Genomic DNA, 20000 nt, shown 5'->3' with positions numbered 1-20000 from the left:
TCACCCAGGAAGTGGTTGGTGCACAGGCTGCGCAGTGACGGTGGCATCCTGTAGATGGCGATGCAGAGCAGCTTCATGGAGAGCTGTGTGTCTGCTGTGTCCGTGCTGTCACTCAGGTGACTGTCGTAGCGGATGCCGTTCAGCAGTATGTTAGCCACCTGCCAGATGAGACAGAGTCAGCCAATCCTATTCAGACAAAGACACTGGACTAAGTAACGTCCTGAGTCTGTATGGAGCCTCAGTTTTCTAAGCAAAACATTTTTAATGCTTTTTTTATGTTGCCCTTTTTGAGTCGCCAGCTGGATATACTACACTTGTCTCTTTGCCACAACCGGTGCGTTCATGCAGGAGTGATGGGGTGTCGTACGTGCAATCCTTCTGCACACTCACACCAATCACAACCACTTTGTACACAAGTCCCAGTGCACCAGAGGCTGGAGGCTGCGTGTGGCTTCACTGACGTCATCAGAGCAACCTGCTGGTGCCGCGCAGAACAAAGCCAACTTGTGAGGTCTCAGTCATTGTAGGCTGACGACATGGCTGGGATCAAAGCTGTACAGCTCAGCTTGCACACAAAGCAAGCACCTTAACCGCTGGGCTACTTAGGAGCCCGCCAAACAAAACATTTTTAATATTCAAAAGTTTAAATGCAACTGTCAACGTTTAAATGGAATTGTCTCAAAAATACAACCCATTCTGAAAAGATTGCTTTCTCTTGCTTTGCTTTGGCCAAATATGATGGGCAGCATTTTATGTAATATCAAAATATTAAAATTTTATTGAATACATTTTTTCAGATTGTTGTAAGCCTGCTGTTTAGAAAACATAATTAGGACATACATTCGTGAATTGAAAAACTTTTAAGTGCTTAAGCAGCAATTTATAAGTGGTCTGAAATTCATGGAACTCTTCTGTCTGAGAGCCCTGTGAAAAGTATGGCTAAGACAGAAAGAAAAACAAACAGCAAAAAATTCCAGTTGCTGGTGTGCATTGAAGACATACAGAGAGCTCTCTGCTCTCTCACAGCACAGGAAGGAAGTGAGCAGGCTCTGCTGTATGTGGGAGGCGCTCTGCTGTCTGTGGGAGGGGCTCTGCTGTCTGTGGGAGGCGCTCTGCTGTGTGTGGGAGGGGCTCTGTTGTAAGTTGGAGGGGCTTTGTTGTCTGTGGGAGGAGTTGTTCTTCATGTGGGAGTGGTTCTGCTATGTGTGGGAGGAGTTGTGCTTCATGTAAGAGGGGTTCTGCTGTGTGTGGGAGGGGCTCTGCTGTGTGTGGGAGGAGTTGTGCTTCATGTAAGAGGGGCTCTGCTGTGTGTGGAAGGGGCTCCGCACTCACCTGCTGGCTGAAGGTGACTGTCCGCCTGCGGCCATTCTCCGTCCCCACAGCAGCGGTTGCCAGAGGGTCCTCCATGAGGGCCAGGCTCTGTGGGCGCTTCAGGATGCCAGGGGTCCCGCTCCCCACCGACCCCACGCTGGCCTGGGGGAGGCCCTGCGGGGGCGGGGTGTCTCCTGGTGGCAGGGGCGGGGCTGCTGCGTCTGGGTCGAGGGGCTGGGGGGTCTGCTGCCCCGTGTAGCAGTCGATGAGCACGCTGTCGATGTAGGATGTCCCGAGGGAGGAGGCGAACTCGTTGATGCCAGTGAGGGAGCTGTCCCGGCTGATGAAGCTGCCGTATTTGGGGGTGAGGGGGCTGAGGGGGGAGATGGGGCTGGTCAGGCCGGCGTAGAGCCTCGCACCTGCGCTGGAGGTGTGCGCCAGCAGGTCCGGCTGGCAGGGCCGAGGCTCGTAGCACTGGTAGCTCTGGGGGCCTCCCTCTTCCTCCTCCTCCTCCTCGTCCCCGGGGCCTCCGAGCGCTGCCGGGGGCGAGGGCGGGAGCGGGAGGCTGGGGCTCTTCAGGGTGCTCCTGGAGCTCTTCGGGGGCTGCGCCTGTGTCAGGGGGCGCTCGGGGATGCTGGTGAGGGTCATCGCCGTGGCAACGATGAGGGTGATGCTGGTGAACAGGTAGATGACCCTCAGCTGACCCCCCACCGCCCTCCCGAACTCGGTGTGGTCCCAGTTGATTCCGCCCACGATGTAGCCGAAGCCGCCGCCCAGCCCTGCAGTGGGAGATGAGAAACAGAACGGTCAGCCCCCCCGCTGCAGGGGAGCCCCCCTGTGATGCTCTTCCTCTGATCACCCCCGTTAGCGCGGCCATCTGACCTGCCAGGAGGGCGTGTATGTTCAGCCCCCGGTCCTGATCCTCGGGGCTGCACACGTCCATCATGTAGGCGTGGCTGGGATTGTCTGCCGAATCAGCGCTGAAGTCCATTAGCACCACCCCGCACACCGTCAGCACGATCCCCCACTTGTGATTGGTTGCGGTGTCCGCCAGCGTGGCCCCGATGTCTCGCCCATTCAGCACCAGGGTCAGTCCAAACAAAGCTCCTGCACACAGGCATTCAAAAAAACACCCTGTTCAATGCTGTCTCACTGAAGGACAGTCGCGTGGCAGGTTGACAAGTTCCCCTGAACTTCATTACCAATCAGAGGAGGAGAAAGGTGGTGCTAGCCAATGGCAGACCGGCTGAATATTCCTTACCAATGGCAAGAGCCAGGATGAAAGGGCGCCGCCGACCAAACCGGGAGGTACAGCGATCACTCCAGGCTCCAAGGACAGGCTGGACCAGGAACCCTGCAGTACAGAGAAACAGACAAGCAGACCAGAGATACAGACGCTCAGTATGCCAGGACAGAAATAAGATTGAGAGGGAAAAACTCTCCAGGCAAAAACTGCTGATATTCTTTAAAGTGTCAGTAGTTTTCTTGCAACAATATTTCTGAGTGGTATCAGCCGGACCAGCTGCACCATAGCTCAGTGGAGTTCTTTCCAGACCTAATTATCTTGTTAATTAATTACCCAGTTAATCCTTATCTATTGCACCCATATCAAAAAACAAATCTAAAAAATACTTTTTAATGAAATTTCCCTGCCTAAAAATCTGATTCCACTAAATGCTCCCATTTCCGTTCATGTTAACTGTGAGCATCAACCCCACCCTGTCCAGCACCTGCCCCCTCCCACACAGGAAGTACCCCCCTCACACACACACACAGGAAATGCCCCGTGCCCCCCTCCCACACAGGAAGTACCCCTGGTTACCTAGAATGGGGCTGATGAACCACACGAGGCTGTAGAATTGGTCAGGCAGACCCATCTGCAGCAGGACGGGGGTGACGTAGGCCGTCTCCATGGCGTAGCTGAACTCAATGCCGAACAGGATGCAGCCGTTGAACAGCAGCTCGGCAAAGGAGCGTCGGGGGGGCAGCTCGGTCAGGTCCAGCTGCTCCAGGGGGCAGGGGGTGTTGGGGGGCGGCGGAGGGGACGGCCGGATCAGCTTCCGGCGCTTGGGGTGCCTCTGGAAGTTGTTGGCACGGTGGCTGAGGTGGCGAGTGGTGGAGGATGGGAAGCTGGAGGTCTTGGGTAGCGACCCTCTCCAGGTGCCATCCTGGGCTGCGCTAACCCCCCCTCCGGGGCTGGTCAGGAGGGGGTCGCTTGGGGTGGCCATTCCCTGGGATGACATTATTCTCTACCTGCTTTTATTCCACGCACACTGAAAGAGACACGCATCAATTCCGTCAAGAGCTACATCTGTCACAAACCCACAAAAACGGCATCTATGAACAGGAGAGAAAGGGATAAAAAACTTTCACTTTGACCTGAATTTTCACTGCAAGCTTGCTGAAGGCAATGTGAAATTGTGCTTAATTAACGTTACACATACGGATAAGAGTCTGTCTGGTTTCCGTATACACGCGCTCACTAACAGATGGGAACATACATTTACATAATTTAATTCAATTTCACCGATAACAAAGGCGGCCATCGCCGCACCCCATTCAGAGGCAACGCTAACGTGACGCCTCAGCTCCCGCACTGATGTCCTGGTTTCCCGGCTCGTGAAGAGGTATGCAAAAACGCCATGTGCTCCGTCGCGCTGAGACCAGCAGTTTTACATGCAGCGTTTACCTCATGCTCCAAAAGGGCTGTGATCGTGTTCATCTCAGCCGCGTGATGACGGTACATTGATCGACCATTGGAAAATGATCATTGAAAATTCAGGACCACAGCCTTAAGCGAAGAATTCACCATGTATCACAAGTGTATTTATTTATAAAACAGTTACATCTGCATATTTCATGAAGCCACATATTCCAGTCTTTCTTATGACCAGAACAGATGTTTGGTTATGCTAATGTGGTATTTTCTAACAACGTATAGTATTTGTGGCTACAGGCCGTGGAAACCTCAGTGACTTGTCATTTTGTTCTGCTAGGTGAAGATCATACAATCGAATAGGCTGCTCTGTTCTTAAACAGGACAATGCGTGCAAATGGAAACATGAAAGACAATTACCTTTTCAGGGGTTCTGTTCATGTATTACTGCATAATCTTGGGATAAATTTGTATTTCTTACGTTGTGTTTTTTTATTTTTTCAAACGCATTTTAGATGAATATTTTTCTCCCCGTGTCTTTGATGCAGTCATTTCTCTGTCCCTGCGCCTTTCCCCGTATCCTCCCTCCCTCCCTCCCTCCCAGTCTTACCGTGTCTCGGCAGTGACGTCACGCAGTCCCTCCTTCTCTCGCGCTCACGGGCAGCCCTGCAACATCAGCACCGCTCGAGCCTTACCGCGCGCCGAACGTCTCGCCCAGCCGCGCGTGCTCACTGCATCCAGCTTGCTGAGCTTTCCTCCTTTTTGTAACCATGACTACCTTATTTCTTTTGAAAATCAGTGAACTTAAACACCGGTAATGGCAAAACTATGTATATTTCCAAATCCATGTTTGTTAATAAATAGACGCAGTTATCCACAGTCGTTTTTAAAGAGGTAGCTGATGGGAACCGACTGAAGATTGCTGTCTTGCTGCTAGTCAGCTATGGTAAAATGTTGTTATTATAGCTGGCTAGCTTGAGTTTTTAATGATAGTACCTATCATTGTTATTTAGCGAGGTGTCATTAGCCGAATTGGGATGCTCAGCAAGCTGATTCTATGGCTATATATTTCTATATATCTATACCAGCAAAATCGAGTAAGAAAAAAAAGGCTTTTTGAAATTTTACACTACAGAATTCACTCAGTGGATAAAACAACAGAGATAATATAACTACAATTTATGGAGTTGACATGCTTTATAATAGTCTATTGGCTAATTGTGAAGCTCAGCCATCCTCCAGGCATCTAGACAGAGCGTGGTTGATTATTATAAAACGCCTTAACAACGAAAGTGTGCAGCAGGTTGCTATATTGACCTCTTATCTTGGCACGCCTGTCTTTACGCAACCCGAGCCTCGGGTTTATGCAATGAAACCCGCCCACGGCCACACCCTCCGCAGCGAGACCGCCCACACTACTCTCTGATTGGTGAGTTTACTCGGACACGAACGTCGTGATTGGACCGTTGCAGAATTGTGTAAGGTGACGTTATATCAGTTCTGTCGTTACAAAAACTTGTGAGGGTTTATTGTTTTTCCCAATTATTTTTAAAATTCACAAATCTAAAACATTACTACAGAATGACCGCTGTGGATCTGGCTAAAGTGGGGCTTAACTTGTTGAGAAATGCTACATCTGGAGAGGTATGCCAGGAGCTCTGAAATTTTATTACCGAAACGTGCTGAGTTTGGTGTGAGATTGAATGGGTTGATCTGACTTAAAGTACAGTTGCTGCATATCTGGCAAGAAATACATGTGACTAAAACGGAATTTGGCATGTGTCTAACTCTGCGCTATCACAGATGGTCGGAAGGAAAGGTCTTGAGAGAATTACAGAATGTGAAATTCGTGCAGTCTTACGTTTTCATGACTGGTAGAACGCAATGCTTTTAACATAAGCAGAATTTCGTATTCTTATTTCCAGTGTAGTTGCACTCCGTTACCTGTAACCCTCAATTTGCGCGCTAGTTAGACTCTTAATTTTAAAATAGTCTCCCAAGGTGCGGGGCATAATAGCCCCCTGTGGGTGTTCTGTAATTGCAGTCGGTGTGAGAGCAGTTGTACAACGCCCTGCGAACCGCCGGGTTCACGCAGAGAGAAATGACATCACGCCAAGGAGGCAGGTGTCACGTCTGCCCGGCGATGAAGATGTCCTGACGAGGGTCATGCTCTGTGTCTGTCTGTCTGTCTGTCTTTCCGGCAGAGCGTGGAGCTGAGGTCTCTCTGGCAGGATCGGGCGGTGGTGCTCTTCTTTCTGCGCAGGTTCGGCTGCCAGGTGTGCCGTTGGACCGCGGCGGAACTCAGCAAGCTGAAAGACGACCTGAGTGAGAGCGGCGTGGGGCTGGTCGGGATCGGTCCGGAGGAGACGGGGCTGAAGGAGTTCCTCGACGGGGGATTCTTTAAGGGAGGCGAGTAACTTTCAAGAATGGGAAAGATATTCACGCGTGGACTTGCATTTATATAACACAAATACTGCTTAATATTAGAAAGTGTGTTGGTCTTCTTAACATGAGTTATCAAAACACACCTTGTGCTAAAAAATTACAAAATGTTCAAAAGCACTCCGTTGGATCGTGCAATAAACCCTGTGTGTGAGATTGCAGATCAGTGATTATGGATTGTTTTCAGTCTCCTGTGTTACTGTTACACAATCCTGTGTAGAAGAGGGTGTGACAGGATGTAAGGGTCCACAGTGCAAAAGTAAGACAGAAAGAGTGACACAGTGTGTGCTTAGTAACCTGGGTAACTTAATGGTTGTTTCAACCATTAGCCACCCACAGCTGACCTCACATGACCTTCTGCAGGCTCTCTGATTGGATAAAGCTGGAGGTATCTTTTTTCATTAAAGTTCACTGATTCGGGCACAAACAGATGAGGCCCGCCAGAGGTGGCTAACACCAGGCTTTCCTCTCTGTTGTTATAGAGCTTTATATTGATGAGAAGAAGCAGAGCTACAAGGACCTGGGCTTCAAAAGGTGAGCAGAAGCGTATGCCTCACCTGTACACCGCTAAGGGGGGACACTATTCACATAAACACTGCAAAGTCAATAACAATCCCTCAATATTGAAGTGAACTATCCTCAGACATATTTACTGCATATGTATGATATTATAGTAGGCAAGTCTATGACATTTAAAAATTAACTATTAATGTTGCTTTGGACCAAGCTGTTTATCAGTAGATAAAAGTTCATCTGAAAGTGATTTTTAACACTGTACTTATAGGAAAACTGGAGTCTTCCTGCACATGTCTCTACACGCGGCAACACATTAATCCAAAGGAAGCTGTGTTACATGCAGAAAACTCAGCATCTGACTACCCTGAATGGAGTAAAACATTACTTTAATATGAGACACCCACTCTGATTATGTTATAGTCTTCCAGCTTTTGCCATGTAACAGTTTACATGCTACATTGTCAGCAACTATAATCAGTTTGCTAGATTCACGTTGTTGCCGATGCCACGCACAGCTTCAGATGATGATGTAATCACAGTTTGCATGCTGGTGAAAATGTACATACACTGTTCATGCATTCAGTACCTACAGTGGTATATTTGGCTGACAGAGGAAACTGTTCAGTCCCTCTGGGGTTAAATGGAACTCTCCTAGACAGTCTGGGACAGACATGCACCCTCAGATAACTGACCTGGGATATCAGAACCTGAGGTCTATGCATGTACACATGGTTAACGGGGCCAGTGGAGGGCAGTTGAGTTTTCCTTATTCTGGTTTGGGACACTCTCATAGGTGTCTCAACAGTGATAATGAGAGTCGGGATGCGGTATGAACCCTCACTGAGACGTGTGTCTGTTACAGATACACTGTCCTGAGCGTGGTTCCTGCTGCCCTGGGGAAGAAGGTTCGAGACATAGTCACCAAGGTAACCTGGCTAATGTAACACAGGTTACTGAGACAATCTGTGAAATGAACATCACGGTTACGCTCTCTGTTTGGTCAGGCTCAACTCAGTGGGTTTACCCTGGGTATGCACTTAAGGGGTGAAAAAATAAGTCTGATGTCTAGAATAGAGACCTATGATAAGTTATCATGACAGTCAGTTGAGCACATCCTTTGCTTAAGCTATTTACTTAGCAACAGTAGAAACACTTTTGAAAAAAATCATGATTGGGTACATGTGTTTGTGTGTGTTAATGTGTGTGTGTGTGTGTGTGTGTGTGTGTGTGTTAATGTGTGTGTGTGTGTTAATGTGTGTGTGTGTGTATGCGTTTTTCAGGCAAACGCACAGGGGATTCAGGGGAACTTCAGTGGAGATCTCCTGCAGAGTGGTGGGATGCTCATCGTAGCCAAAGGTGAGCTACAGACACTGCCCCAGCCTCACCACCAGAGGGCAGCATGGTACTACATCTTCATCCCATTTGTGTAATACCCCACTGTTAAAAATGGGAACTGTCAGGAACAACAGGAGTAGATGGCATTACCACAAACGAGAGTGTGACTGTGACACTGGTGTAAAAAGAACAAATGTGTCATTTTGACCCCCGAAGAGTAATACATGGGTTGTTCACCAGGTCACTGTGATATGTGTAACGTGCACCCACACAGCAGTGCATCTTCTTGTATTGCGCTGCACAGGTGGGGAGACGGTCCTGCTGCACTTTGTCCAGGACTCCCCTGGGGACTTCGTGCCCCTGGAGGACATCGTTAAGGCCCTGGGCATCACCTCCAAGGCACAGTCAGGAGAGAGACCACAGGTAAGAGAAAGCACAGCTGAGGCAGACTACAGGATGACCATGAAAATCTGTAACAAAATGGCTTTAGTCACAAAATGTTAACTCTTTAATAGAGACTAGCTTACATACTAAGATCACGATCAATTATTAGCAAGCAAGACATATTTTGTTTGCATTGTACTACCAAGTTAATTGGCTTGCAACATCCTTGGCTATGATATTTATTTCAATAGTAGGAAAATAGTGACGTTCTCCAAGGTAACAATACATTACTAGAAAACAACAGTATTTGTCACTTAGTATTGAAGCAGTCCAGCTTCACAAACTAGTAGCTACTAGCTTAGTAACTAATGTTATTGATTCATGATGCGTTCAATGTTCAGAACCCCCTAACATTAGCCAGCTAGCTAGGTACTGGCATCTTATTGCAAAATGGCAAAAGACTCAGTAATTAATTTCCAAAATTCTGCCCTCTCCTGTATCCCCGCTTTAGCTAATTCGTTAGTTAAATGTGGTGAGGAGCCACAGAAGTAGAGACTCAGATCTCAGGGATACAGTGGCTATTTCTGTAGAAAACTCAAAAAAAGGATTTGGTTTTAGTACTCTGTAGGTATGGGATTTGCCCCACAGTCCCATAGCTTTGCAGATGGAGTTCCTGCCTTCTCAGCATGTGATACAGTGGGTTACAAATGCTTTGCCCTGGCTGGATATGAAACACAACAAATAAGGAGTAACACAGCAGTAATGTGTGATAATGTGAGAAGAGTGGGAAGGAAAGTGTGGGTAGCTAGCTGGATGTTTCTGTCCGTTGAGTCTGTTGGAGATCCCCCTGGAGCGGCTGCTCACCCTGCTGGAGGAGGGCTCAGCGCGGAGCAGCAGCAGTGGTGTCACAAGCCCAGCGCCGCCGGCTCACGGCCTCCCAGCCTGTCCTCGTGTGGCTCTGTCCCTTTTTGACCTCTGTGGGGAGCCGTAGAACAGGGCTGAAGCACAGAGGAGGCTGTGTCTGACACCTGCAGCCCCGCGGTGTTGCCGTGGTGATGACGCATCGCTCCGAGCATCGCAGATGCGTGTCCTGATCTCTTCCGAGGAGGCACCTCTGCAGATCTGGAGTTTTCCCATAAACTGTCTGTCTGTGGGACGGCCTGCTCCGTACTCTTATCAGCCCTTTCTGACAGGGTGATGTGGCCCTCGCTCTCTGATTACCACACTTTAGGGATGTGCACTTAGGGAGGCGATGCGGCGGAACCCCCTCTCTGCAGCATTGGATCTGGTGTGGTTACCTGCCCTAGCTCTCCACCCCTCCGTCCCCACCTGTGAGCCTGGTGCCACCTTTACCCATTACTGAGCTTGGGAAAGGAGAGAAGTCGAAGGAGAACGGTTCCACGGTGACGGACCAGTGGCTGAGTGGGTTGTAGAGTGGCACAGTGGTAAGGAGCAGGGCTCCTAACCAGAAGGTTGCTGGTTCTCCCTTGGGCAAGGCACACAACCCATAATTGTCTCAGTAAAAACAGCCAGTTGTGTACATGGATAAAACTGTGATCTATGTGAGTCACTCTGGATAAGAAAATATGCTAAATGACAGTAATGGGTTTCTGATAGCAGCCTCCTAGATAGCAACTTTGGAACGGATCCATGGGTAGATCTTTGAGGGCACTGAATAGATTCCCACTTTGATAGGGTAGAAACAGCCAACCCAGAAAACAGAAATCACACAGAATGGAAAAACCAGGGTAGCGACAGCAGTATCAGTGCAGCTAAGGGGCTCTATGTTTATTAATCCTGTGAAAATCAGCCATTAATGTGAAAGGCATGTGAGAGGGGGAGAATAATGGCAGCATTCAGTGACACAGGAAAAACAGAGCCGCTCTCCTTCTGCCAGTCTGGGTGGAGGCAGGGCCAGGCTGTGTGTGTACGATCTGTCAGGCCTAGCCAGCAGGCAGACAGAGATACCCTGGGAAAAGTCGAACAGGTTTTTAAACGCTGACTGCTCTGCGTCACCAGCAGAGCCCGCTGACCTTTGACCTGATCTCTGAGTGTCACACACAACTCATTTTTCACGGTTGCGTCACTCGCCTCTCCTCGGGGGTTTCTCGTCACATCACCAGGACATTTTGTTTTCGGCGTTCAGCAGACCGTCGCGAGTTCAGAGTCTCGGGAATGTTTAAAAATACAGCATAGTACAAAGCAAACACTTACCCCCACTCCCTCACCACCACCAACACCACCCCCAGCACCCCCAGCACACGTGGGGGGTGTTTCTCTCACTCTCTGGGACGGTGGTACGCCAGGATACTCATCCAGGACAGATAATCCTGAGGAAGATGATGAGAGAGAGCACCAGGAGCCACCCCTCCTGTGATTGGCTGGCGGATTTAAATGCACCCTTTTGCAGGGTCAGATGCAACATTCCTCCCTCTAAGATGACACTATATAAGGTGCAGAGGGAATATTGGAATATTGAATTTGGAATGGTTGCATAAGCAGGTCTGTGTTCTCGCTGACGCAGTTGCAGTAAATGGATTAAACCTGAACTGCAGAACCCTCAGTGTGAGTGTCCCACCACCTTTTCCAACTGCAGAGGTAGCACCAGACGCCCATGAGCTGGCGCTGAGGCTGGCTGGCCCAGGACTGTGTGATTGCGTTCGTATCGTGTCCCTCCTAATTAGAGTTGCAGCACATGAAGATACCAAATGTTGGTGACCGCTCAGGTGGAGACAGTTACCTGAACTTCATCTGCAGTCCAACACTTGCTTTCTCCTGAAATAAACTTCACTCATATTACTCCCAACTTCCACTGGCAGCAGCAATGTCCTACACAGGATATGAACCAAGCCCTGAGCCCTGAGCCCTGACCTCTCTGCAGTTACAGGCAGATTCTCTGTCGCCCCCCCCCCCCCCCCCAGCACAGTGCCCAGTGCAGTCAGGTCTGGAAAACACACTTTCTGTGAAGAACAGTGCAGTGAGTGAAAAACAGGATGGACGGCCACCCCTTCACCGCTGAGAAGGCGACGTGGCGTACACTAAAGGCGGCCATTTCCTGTCCCTCAAAGAGTTCAGATCCTGTGGGAGGCATGTGCTGTGTTCTCTCTCAGATATGAAGAACAGCACCGTCACGCCCCCCCAACACACACGTATACACACACACACTGGGCTGAAATTGAGGTATGACTGAAGTGGATGTGTAGATACCGTGAGTCTGCCAGTGCAAGGTGCTTTTAACAGGATATCTCTGCATTATTCTAAACTGTACCCTCTGTATCAATACCATGTGAGAGGGAGTGTATGCACCATATGTGTGAGTATATGTCTACATTGTTGTGTCTGTGTTATGGGTGATGGAGGGGAGTGGTGTGATTGCTATGGTTATATCTGTTGGTATTGAGGACAGTGACCTCATCATCTGTGACATCATCTCACTGATGCTACAGCAATGCTACCTCATTACCTTGTTACCTCTTGCTATCCACCCTGACCCAAAGCCTCACTCACCCACCGAAATCTCCACCACTGTAGGAGTGGATTAATATTTATCTTCTTCTCTCTTCCAGTGCGATTCTGAAGTGTGCACGAGATGAAGGCTGAGGGTGTAATTCGGCGTCCTGCCACAGGGGGCGCTGCAGCCTGGGGAGCTTGGACACTCTTCCTGGCTAAGAAGCATCACCTCCAGAATTTCGTCCTTCGATAAACATTACAGTGATTCTTATATAACACTCCCTGGTTTCAACGCTTTGTGTTCTGCTATATATGAGGAATAAATATAAACTCTTGGTGATGTGAAGGTTAAAAATGCTGATCTAGGTTTTCAGTTTTCTGCAGATCGGTCACTGTGCACTACAGCATTGCCACAGTGGAAATGTGAAGTGAAACAGACTCTTTGATACCGAGTCGCTGAAACAATGACAGTTGATGGGATAAAGATGTTGTCTCTGCTGAAGGTTAACACGCTGTCAGTTTCGTCTCGCAGTTCACAGTGCACAGCGCAAAACCAAAGTCAGCTTTGTATTAAACAGGGGACATAAGGTGAGTGATGAAAAAAAAAGATTTTCAGGGTCAAATTAGATCACCTGCCGTAAATATCACAATAGCTCCCCTTCTGCCGTGGCGAACATCGCTGGAGGGTAGGAAGTTTCAGGCCTTGTTTGTCTCGCTGGTCTGGCCGCTCGGATTTAATGCCTGAAAGGAAACGTCCAGCTGGCTAACGTGATTACCCCCTGGCTGTGCCCTTCCTGTGGGCCGGTCCACGCTGTCTTCACATGCAGAACATTCCGCCTAATCAGAAATGATGACCGCCTCTGTGCTTTTCATCGAAGATAAAATAATCCAGCATGCACTGTGTAACGCACTTATTCTAGTATTTTACATTTATATATGTCAGCAATGTTGTCTCGTTGGAATATTAATCAGAGTTTTATACACTGAGAAAAACCAAAGGCATGCCTGTTTCTAACTGGTTTTGTCTTTTCTGAGCATACTGTGAATTTGTATACTGACAATTATTTGGAAATTGTGTTTAATTAAAAGATTTGTTCGGATGAACTTTCCTGAATAAGTGTAGTCTGTGTATTTTTATCATTACAAATATGCATGAGTGTCAGTGAGTGTAAAATTTACTTCATGTAGATATTCTGTTCTGTATTATACCAGCTATTAAAGTTTACTGGACTGGCATATGTGACACACACAGTTTACAGCAATTATCACAGGTGGACAACAGGTATTTCAGCTGAAAGGTGAATGATGTAATGTGATGAAAGAGTTGTTTTAATACCAGAGCATTGCTTTAATACCATTATTAATTATATTTTTAATAAAAAAATACTGCATGTGGCTGTAGAACAGTCAGTATGTATTTGTCAAGGCACTTTGACACTTGACACATTACACATAATTTTACATGGTTTAGTGGTTATATCAAAGATCAAAACCTGTTTTTCAAAGCAACAGCAAATAATATAAATATTACAGTGCTACATTGTTGTGTATCCAGTATTTCATCTTCCATCTTATCATCTTCACCATAATTATCATCATCATAAGAAAAATAGTCATAATCGTCATTATTACCATTATTATTTCTCATTCTATTCACTGTAATTATAGATGTGTCCGCTATTTTCAAATGCTTAGTGTGCATGTTTTTGGTTTTGTCAGGGTGCTGCCTGTTGGCCATTCAAAGACCTTCCTATCTACAGGTCCTGGAACAGGGTATGAAAAGGATATCGGAGGTCTGAGAGAGGTTAGAAGAGCCTCTGAAACAGTGATGAACATGTGTCCAAATTTATAGGGTAACCAGGTCCTAAATCCCACGTCTCACCTCTGTTCTGGTGTTTTATTGTTTTTCACAGAGAGTTCTCTGTGTAGGGTAACATTAACATAATTCTGTGTTTGTTCCACTGTATTCCAGTGTTACTATTAACATCATTCTCTGTGTGTTTTCAGGGCAGGGTGAAGCTAACATGGGTTTCCCATAATTCTTTCCCAGAATTATTCTGTTAAATAGTGACCACACTGGTCCCAGTACCAGTAACCCTCCCTTTGCCATACACAAGCCATTGAGAGGAAACCTCCCCTTTATGCTGCCCTGTACTGAAACCTCCCCTTTATGCCGCCCTGTACTGAAACGAGCAGCAGCATATTGGGCTCGTTTGACTGGGGCAGGGTCGCTGAGGCAAGGCAAATGCGATCCTCAGACACACTGCAACCAATGGCTGCTTCTCGCTCATTGGAGGACAGGTGCTACTCCGCGGACGTCAGTGAGCAGGTTGCAGATGCCTGTTGGGTCACAGGGTGACTGAGAATGGTAAAACGAGCAACACCTGCTCACTTACCCACCCCCATCCCCGGCAGAGCAAAGCTAATTTGTTCTGCCACTGTGGGCTCCCAGACGTCACTGGCTGACGATAATGCTGGGATCAAACCGGGCCATAGAGCTCAGCTTGCGCTCAAGGCAAGTGCCTTCACCATTGAGCTGTTCATCAGCCTGCAGAAGCATATTTTTGCCATATTTCATATTTAAACATGTTTATTGAGTTCTCAGGCCTGTCTCCTGTCTGTAGCTTGATGATGCAGCTCGTTAGATGCTGCCCTCCAGACCACCTGCTCGGCTTCCCATTCTACACTCGTTATTTTTAATGAAGGTCTAGCCGGCGGTCTCGCCTGCTACCGCTGCTGTAATGAGATGCCACACCCCTGTCTATCTGTGAGGGTTTCACAACAGGCCATTTCCTCAAACACCATCTCAGAGCCTCTCATCTCTAATGCTGCCCTCCTACATCCTGTCTCCCTGGCAACGCATCCAGCCGGGGGATGTAATTCTGTCTGAATCTCACTCTGAGGAAAGAGCAATAATGCTCTTTCGGTCGCTCCTGGCTGTCACACCGCCCTGCATCTGAAGTGCGCTTCACCCCTCTGTTAATTCACAGGGACCATGTTCTCTGGCACTGTGTACAGATGAGAATTGAGACACTGAAGGACTGGGATCAAAGACTTTTAAAAGACAAAGAACATTCAGCCTTTTAAAAGACTCAGACAAGACTCCTGTGGATTTTTTAAACTGAGTTCTGCTTCTGTTGCAAGGCGTTTCAGACTAGGCAGTAATAACAATGATTGATGACATGAACAAGCCACACAGCTGACCTAGGCTAGTCACTTTGCTTATAGTGTAACATCTGTATTTAGCACTGTGCAAAGCTTGGTCCTAGTCGGTCGAAAAGTCACTGCTTCCACTACGAGTCCAAACGAATTTCCATATATACACCCTCAGTTTTCCTACCTATGCAGCTTGAAAAAAGCTTCTGTAATGAACTTCCTCAGCACCATTAAAAAAAATTGAAAACTTCAGCCAAGTCCTCTCTGAGTCTCATTATGCTGAGAATAAAAAGATCAAGAGTCCAATAGCTGTACTTGCGCCTCAACACCAGAATCAGGTATCCATGCAATTGTTGGACACGTCCGTGCACATACCTGGGAGGCCGCTAAGCGGGTTCCTAACTAGTTACGGCCAAACAGCAAAGCAAGAATCCCACTAAAGTGGGTAATACTACAGAAAGAAAAAAGCAGTGACTTCAGAGAAATGGGACTGTATGTTTATTAATCCTGTGAAAATCAGCCATTAATGTGAAAGACATGTGAGAGGGAGAGAATAGCGGCAGCATTCAGTGACACAGGAAAAAACAAAGCAGCTCTCCTTGTGCCGGTCTGGGTGGAGCAGGGCCAGGCTGTGCGCGGCCGCTCTCAGATCTGACACCGCTGTAGCTCTGCAGGGCCATGCAAATCACACTCAGGCCAATGATCTTACTGTAACTCCCTGTCTGCGCGGCAGCCTAATGTGTCTGGCAGACAACACTGTGGAATACTGTGCAGGAAATTACAGCCAGGACGTTACGACCACCTTTCACTTTGGTAAGTGTCAGTTCATGCAAATTCATACGTTAGTCTTCATGTCTCTGTATCTGAAGGCACTGTCCTTTGAGTCATGGAAATTCATAGAGACCACTATATTTCATAGCTAATAAATGCATTTATATTGAATGATAAATACAGTACAAAAAAGAAACAAGAAGCTCAACTGAGCCAATTCTACACATATTAAATCAACGGTGTTTAAATAAGATGATGTTTGGAAAGCCACACTTTGAATGGAAAAACCATATTAAATGCTTACCGACTTAATGCTTAAGTCAATTTATAATAAGTTTACAATAATATGATTTTACATGATTTTAATGATAATACAATCACTATATATGAAATAGTTCAAACAAAAAACTCCAAAGTCTGAAGTCAAAATGTACAGAAAACTCTCAGGATAAAGATTAAAGCTGATCTTTAAAGTCATACAGTCACAGGATGTAAATCAGATTACTGAAGTTGGTGTGATAAATTGGCCTTGTAGAAAGAGGAGGGCTGGCTTGCTTTCTTTTCCATTTCTTTCCTCACTGCAGTGTTTTTGTGAACACAGAGAGGCTGTTAAACGTCCTCTCTCAGCGAAACTCCCGCAGGCTGCATAAAGACAGAAAATGAATGTGGGTTTGTGACAGCACACAGCCCCTGTGGGCCTCCGAGCCTCTCTCACCACAGGAGTGCCGTTACCTCTCCGTCTGACCAGCAGGGGGCAGTGTTGCCAGAGCAGGCAACACGCCACAGGGTCTGAGGAGGCGGCGGAAGCCAGCAGACGCTGTTCTCTCTCCTCATAATGGCTCCAGCAGGGAAGCCCCCGCCTGCAGTGCCCTTAGCGCTCCGATGCAGCTGTTTGTGCAAGCTCACTCGTAAACAAGAACAGCAACACCCCGCACCTCAAGAGCGGGAGGCAAACAGATTGCACATCTGCTGTTCCTCCCCCCTTCCCCTTTGCTGAGAGCACCAGATGAGGGTCCATGCTAAATGGCAGCATAATGCTACCTTTAGCCTTCGGAAATGAGTCTTTACGCTTAGTGTTCAGACAGTGAGAGTTCCGTAGTCCTATAATAATCCATACCATGCCCACCATGCGCTGTGATTGGCTGCCCCAGTGGTGTGATCTCAAGATGGTGGTCAGGGATGCCGCCACCCGGCCACTGGTCCAATCCGCGAAAAATGATCAGCTATGGAGGGGAGGTTGCCGTGGCTACCACACCCTGCATTTCACCTTGGGGTTCATGGGACTGCCGGGTTTACAGTGAAACACCTCGGAGAATGCTTCAAAGTTCTGCAGGGAACCCATCACCCTGGGGCAAGAGAGAATGTTGAGTAACACATTACAGGTTTTAACAAGGTACTTCCATGTCCCATTTCCATTTCTTCAGGGGTTTACCAAAGGGAGTCCTTTTGGAAGCCAGTGAAAGTATGATACTCTTTAGCTGTAGTACCCTACCTGAACTCCAGGGGGCTGTGTGAATCTGTCTTGATGGCCTGGCTGGCATACTCAGGCCGGTAGGAGCCACACCAGACCTGAGGGAAGGATTTGACCAGAGAAATTCAGCATCACTGAGTAACAGTAACATTTTGTGAAAGAATGAAAAACAAGGCACAGCCATGCCTGTGTGATGTCACCAGCCACCTCTCAAAGGAGTCCAGACTCCTCAGTGTTGCGTGAGATCGCGGTTTGAGTCCTGGCAAAGCTTTAATCGTTACAACATGCCGAACATTGCACTGAACGCTTTACAGCTAATCTCAAGCTGCATTTCAAACCTCCACTTTGTTCACTCCTTGACTCACTTTAAGTGTTGGAAATGTCTCCCTGTTTTCCCTGAAGAGGGCCCCAGTACAACAACAGGCTAATCTCAGTAAATACACTTGGGCACTAACAATAACACAAGCCCTCAGACTTACAGGATTGCACGACAGCCAGTAGCCAGAATGCTTTTGATGCTGCATTCAAGGCTTTGTTATTTATTATTATTTATTTGATTCCTGACAGCCAATCATCCATTTCATATGAAAGTGAGTTCAGAGCTCAGTGATCAGGGCTGCACTGACTCCACTCTCCCGCCACTGTCCCTCTTTCTGGTGTAATGGTACATCTCCTCCCTCCCTCTCTCCCCACCCCTCTCTCACCTGGGCAAAGTTCAGGAAGAAAAGCTGTTTGTGATTGAGGTCCAAGCCAGGTAAAGCAGGGTCCTCCCCATTTTTTTCCACCCACTTCAGGTACGCCTGGCAGAGACACACACACACACACACACGCGCACACACACACACACACACACACACACACAGGAGTTAATCTCAACACACTGATGGTACCAGGCTTAAGCGTGCTAATATAATGCTGTGACCTCTCCTGACCTTGTAGGCTTGCCGGATCCCTCCGTTGTCGGCAATGTTTTCACCCAATGTCCTGATGCCACTGACCTGCAGGTCACAGAGAATGACAGCATGGATCAGTCTCAGTGTATAAACCCACTCCTGAAGTAACCACACACTCTCAATCAAACTGCAGCACTCATCACATTACATTAGTACATTATTCTCATGTTATCCACTTGGATATTTATATTATAAATACACATTATACAGCTGGATATTTACTGAGGCAAGTCTGGGTTAAGTACCTTGCCCAAGGGTACAACAGCTGTGCCTCAGCAGGGAATCAAACCAGCAACCTTTTGTTCACGAATCCCGCTCCTTAAAACTATGCTATACTGCCTCCCTTACACCATGTAGTTTTTAGGAGCATGAATCATGATCATTAGTGAATTTACTCAGGTCCGTTTACCTGCCATGACTGCTTTCCATGTCGACTCCACACATCCACTTTGTATACTGGCTATAGTCACCGGCCTTACAGACTGCACTCACATTCATACTGAATACACTCACCCATTTCCACATAGACCATACTAACTCACATACCAAACATACTCATCCATTTCCATATATACTATACTCATTCACCCTCTGTATTAACTACACTCATTGACTGCTCTCCCTCCCTCTCCACACTGTGGCACCGGCTCAGCTCTCCCTCCCTCTCCACACTGTGACACCGGCTCAGCTCTCCCTCCCTCTCCACACTGTGGCACCGGCTCAGCTGTGGCACCGGCTCAGCTCTCCCTCCCTCTCCACACTGTGGCACCGGCTCAGCTCTCCCTCCCTCTCCACACTGTGACACCGGCTCAGCTCTCCCTCCCTCTCCACACTGTGACACCGGCTCAGCTCTCCCTCCCTCTCCACACTGTGGCACCGGCTCAGCTCTCCCTCCCTCTCCACACTGTGGCACCGGCTCAGCTGTGGCACCGGCTCAGCTCTCCCTCCCTCTCCACACTGTGACACCGGCTCAGCTCTCCCTCCCTCTCCACACTGTGGCACCGGCTCAGCTCTCCCTCCCTCTCCACACTGTGACACCGGCTCAGCTCTCCCTCCCTCTCCACACTGTGACACCGGCTCAGCTCTCCCTCCCTCTCCACACTGTGACACCGGCTCAGCTCTCCCTCCCTCTCCACACTGTGACACCGGCTCAGCTCTCCCTCCCTCTCCACACTGTGGCACCGGCTCAGCTCTCCCTCCCTCTCCACACTGTGGCACCGGCTCAGCTGTGGCACCGGCTCAGCTCTCCCTCCCTCTCCACACTGTGACACCGGCTCAGCTCTCCCTCCCTCTCCACACTGTGGCACCGGCTCAGCTCTCCCTCCCTCTCCACACTGTGGCACCGGCTCAGCTCTCCCTCCCTCTCCACACTGTGACACCGGCTCAGCTCTCCCTCCCTCTCCACACTGTGGCACCGGCTCAGCTCTCCCTCCCTCTCCACACTGTGGCACCGGCTCAGCTGTGGCACCGGCTCAGCTCTCCCTCCCTCTCCACACTGTGACACCGGCTCAGCTCTCCCTCCCTCTCCACACTGTGACACCGGCTCAGCTCTCCC

The 20000-nt window shown here is 48.4% G+C and overlaps 3 protein-coding genes across 3 annotated transcripts in view; 1 reads left to right on the top strand and 2 right to left on the bottom strand.

Moving 5' to 3' along the window:
• slc45a1 (solute carrier family 45 member 1) overlaps positions 1-4530 on the bottom strand; it is a 7124-nt gene extending 2594 nt beyond the window's left edge. Inside the window, exons 1-6 of the mRNA XM_036531601.1 lie at positions 4388-4530; positions 3134-3584; positions 2573-2665; positions 2194-2418; positions 1333-2090; positions 5-158 (exon numbers count right to left, since the gene is read on the bottom strand). Coding sequence (XP_036387494.1) covers positions 5-158; positions 1333-2090; positions 2194-2418; positions 2573-2665; positions 3134-3554 — 1651 coding nt within the window. The 5' untranslated portion in view covers positions 3555-3584; positions 4388-4530. The remainder of the gene's footprint in view (positions 1-4; positions 159-1332; positions 2091-2193; positions 2419-2572; positions 2666-3133; positions 3585-4387) is intronic.
• A 945-nt stretch (positions 4531-5475) lies between these two features.
• On the top strand, positions 5476-12323 carry prxl2b (peroxiredoxin like 2B). The gene is made up of 7 exons (XM_036531623.1): positions 5476-5611; positions 6172-6376; positions 6892-6943; positions 7788-7851; positions 8206-8281; positions 8565-8683; positions 12211-12323. Exons 1-7 carry the CDS (start codon positions 5549-5551, stop codon positions 12235-12237), a joined length of 606 nt encoding a protein of 201 aa, XP_036387516.1. The 5' UTR covers positions 5476-5548; the 3' UTR covers positions 12238-12323.
• Positions 12324-16543: 4220 nt separating this feature from the next.
• The window catches only part of mmel1 (membrane metallo-endopeptidase-like 1), a 14115-nt gene continuing 10658 nt past the window's right edge, over positions 16544-20000 (bottom strand). Inside the window, exons 19-22 of the mRNA XM_036531630.1 lie at positions 18425-18490; positions 18197-18292; positions 17514-17590; positions 16544-17367 (exon numbers count right to left, since the gene is read on the bottom strand). Of these exons, the coding sequence (XP_036387523.1) occupies positions 17268-17367; positions 17514-17590; positions 18197-18292; positions 18425-18490 (339 nt within the window). The 3' untranslated portion in view covers positions 16544-17267. The remainder of the gene's footprint in view (positions 17368-17513; positions 17591-18196; positions 18293-18424; positions 18491-20000) is intronic.

This window comes from Megalops cyprinoides, chromosome 6, assembly GCF_013368585.1.
Source record: "Megalops cyprinoides isolate fMegCyp1 chromosome 6, fMegCyp1.pri, whole genome shotgun sequence".
NCBI classification, from domain to species: domain Eukaryota; kingdom Metazoa; phylum Chordata; class Actinopteri; order Elopiformes; family Megalopidae; genus Megalops; species Megalops cyprinoides.
This window is presented reverse-complemented; position numbering and strand designations above follow the sequence as displayed.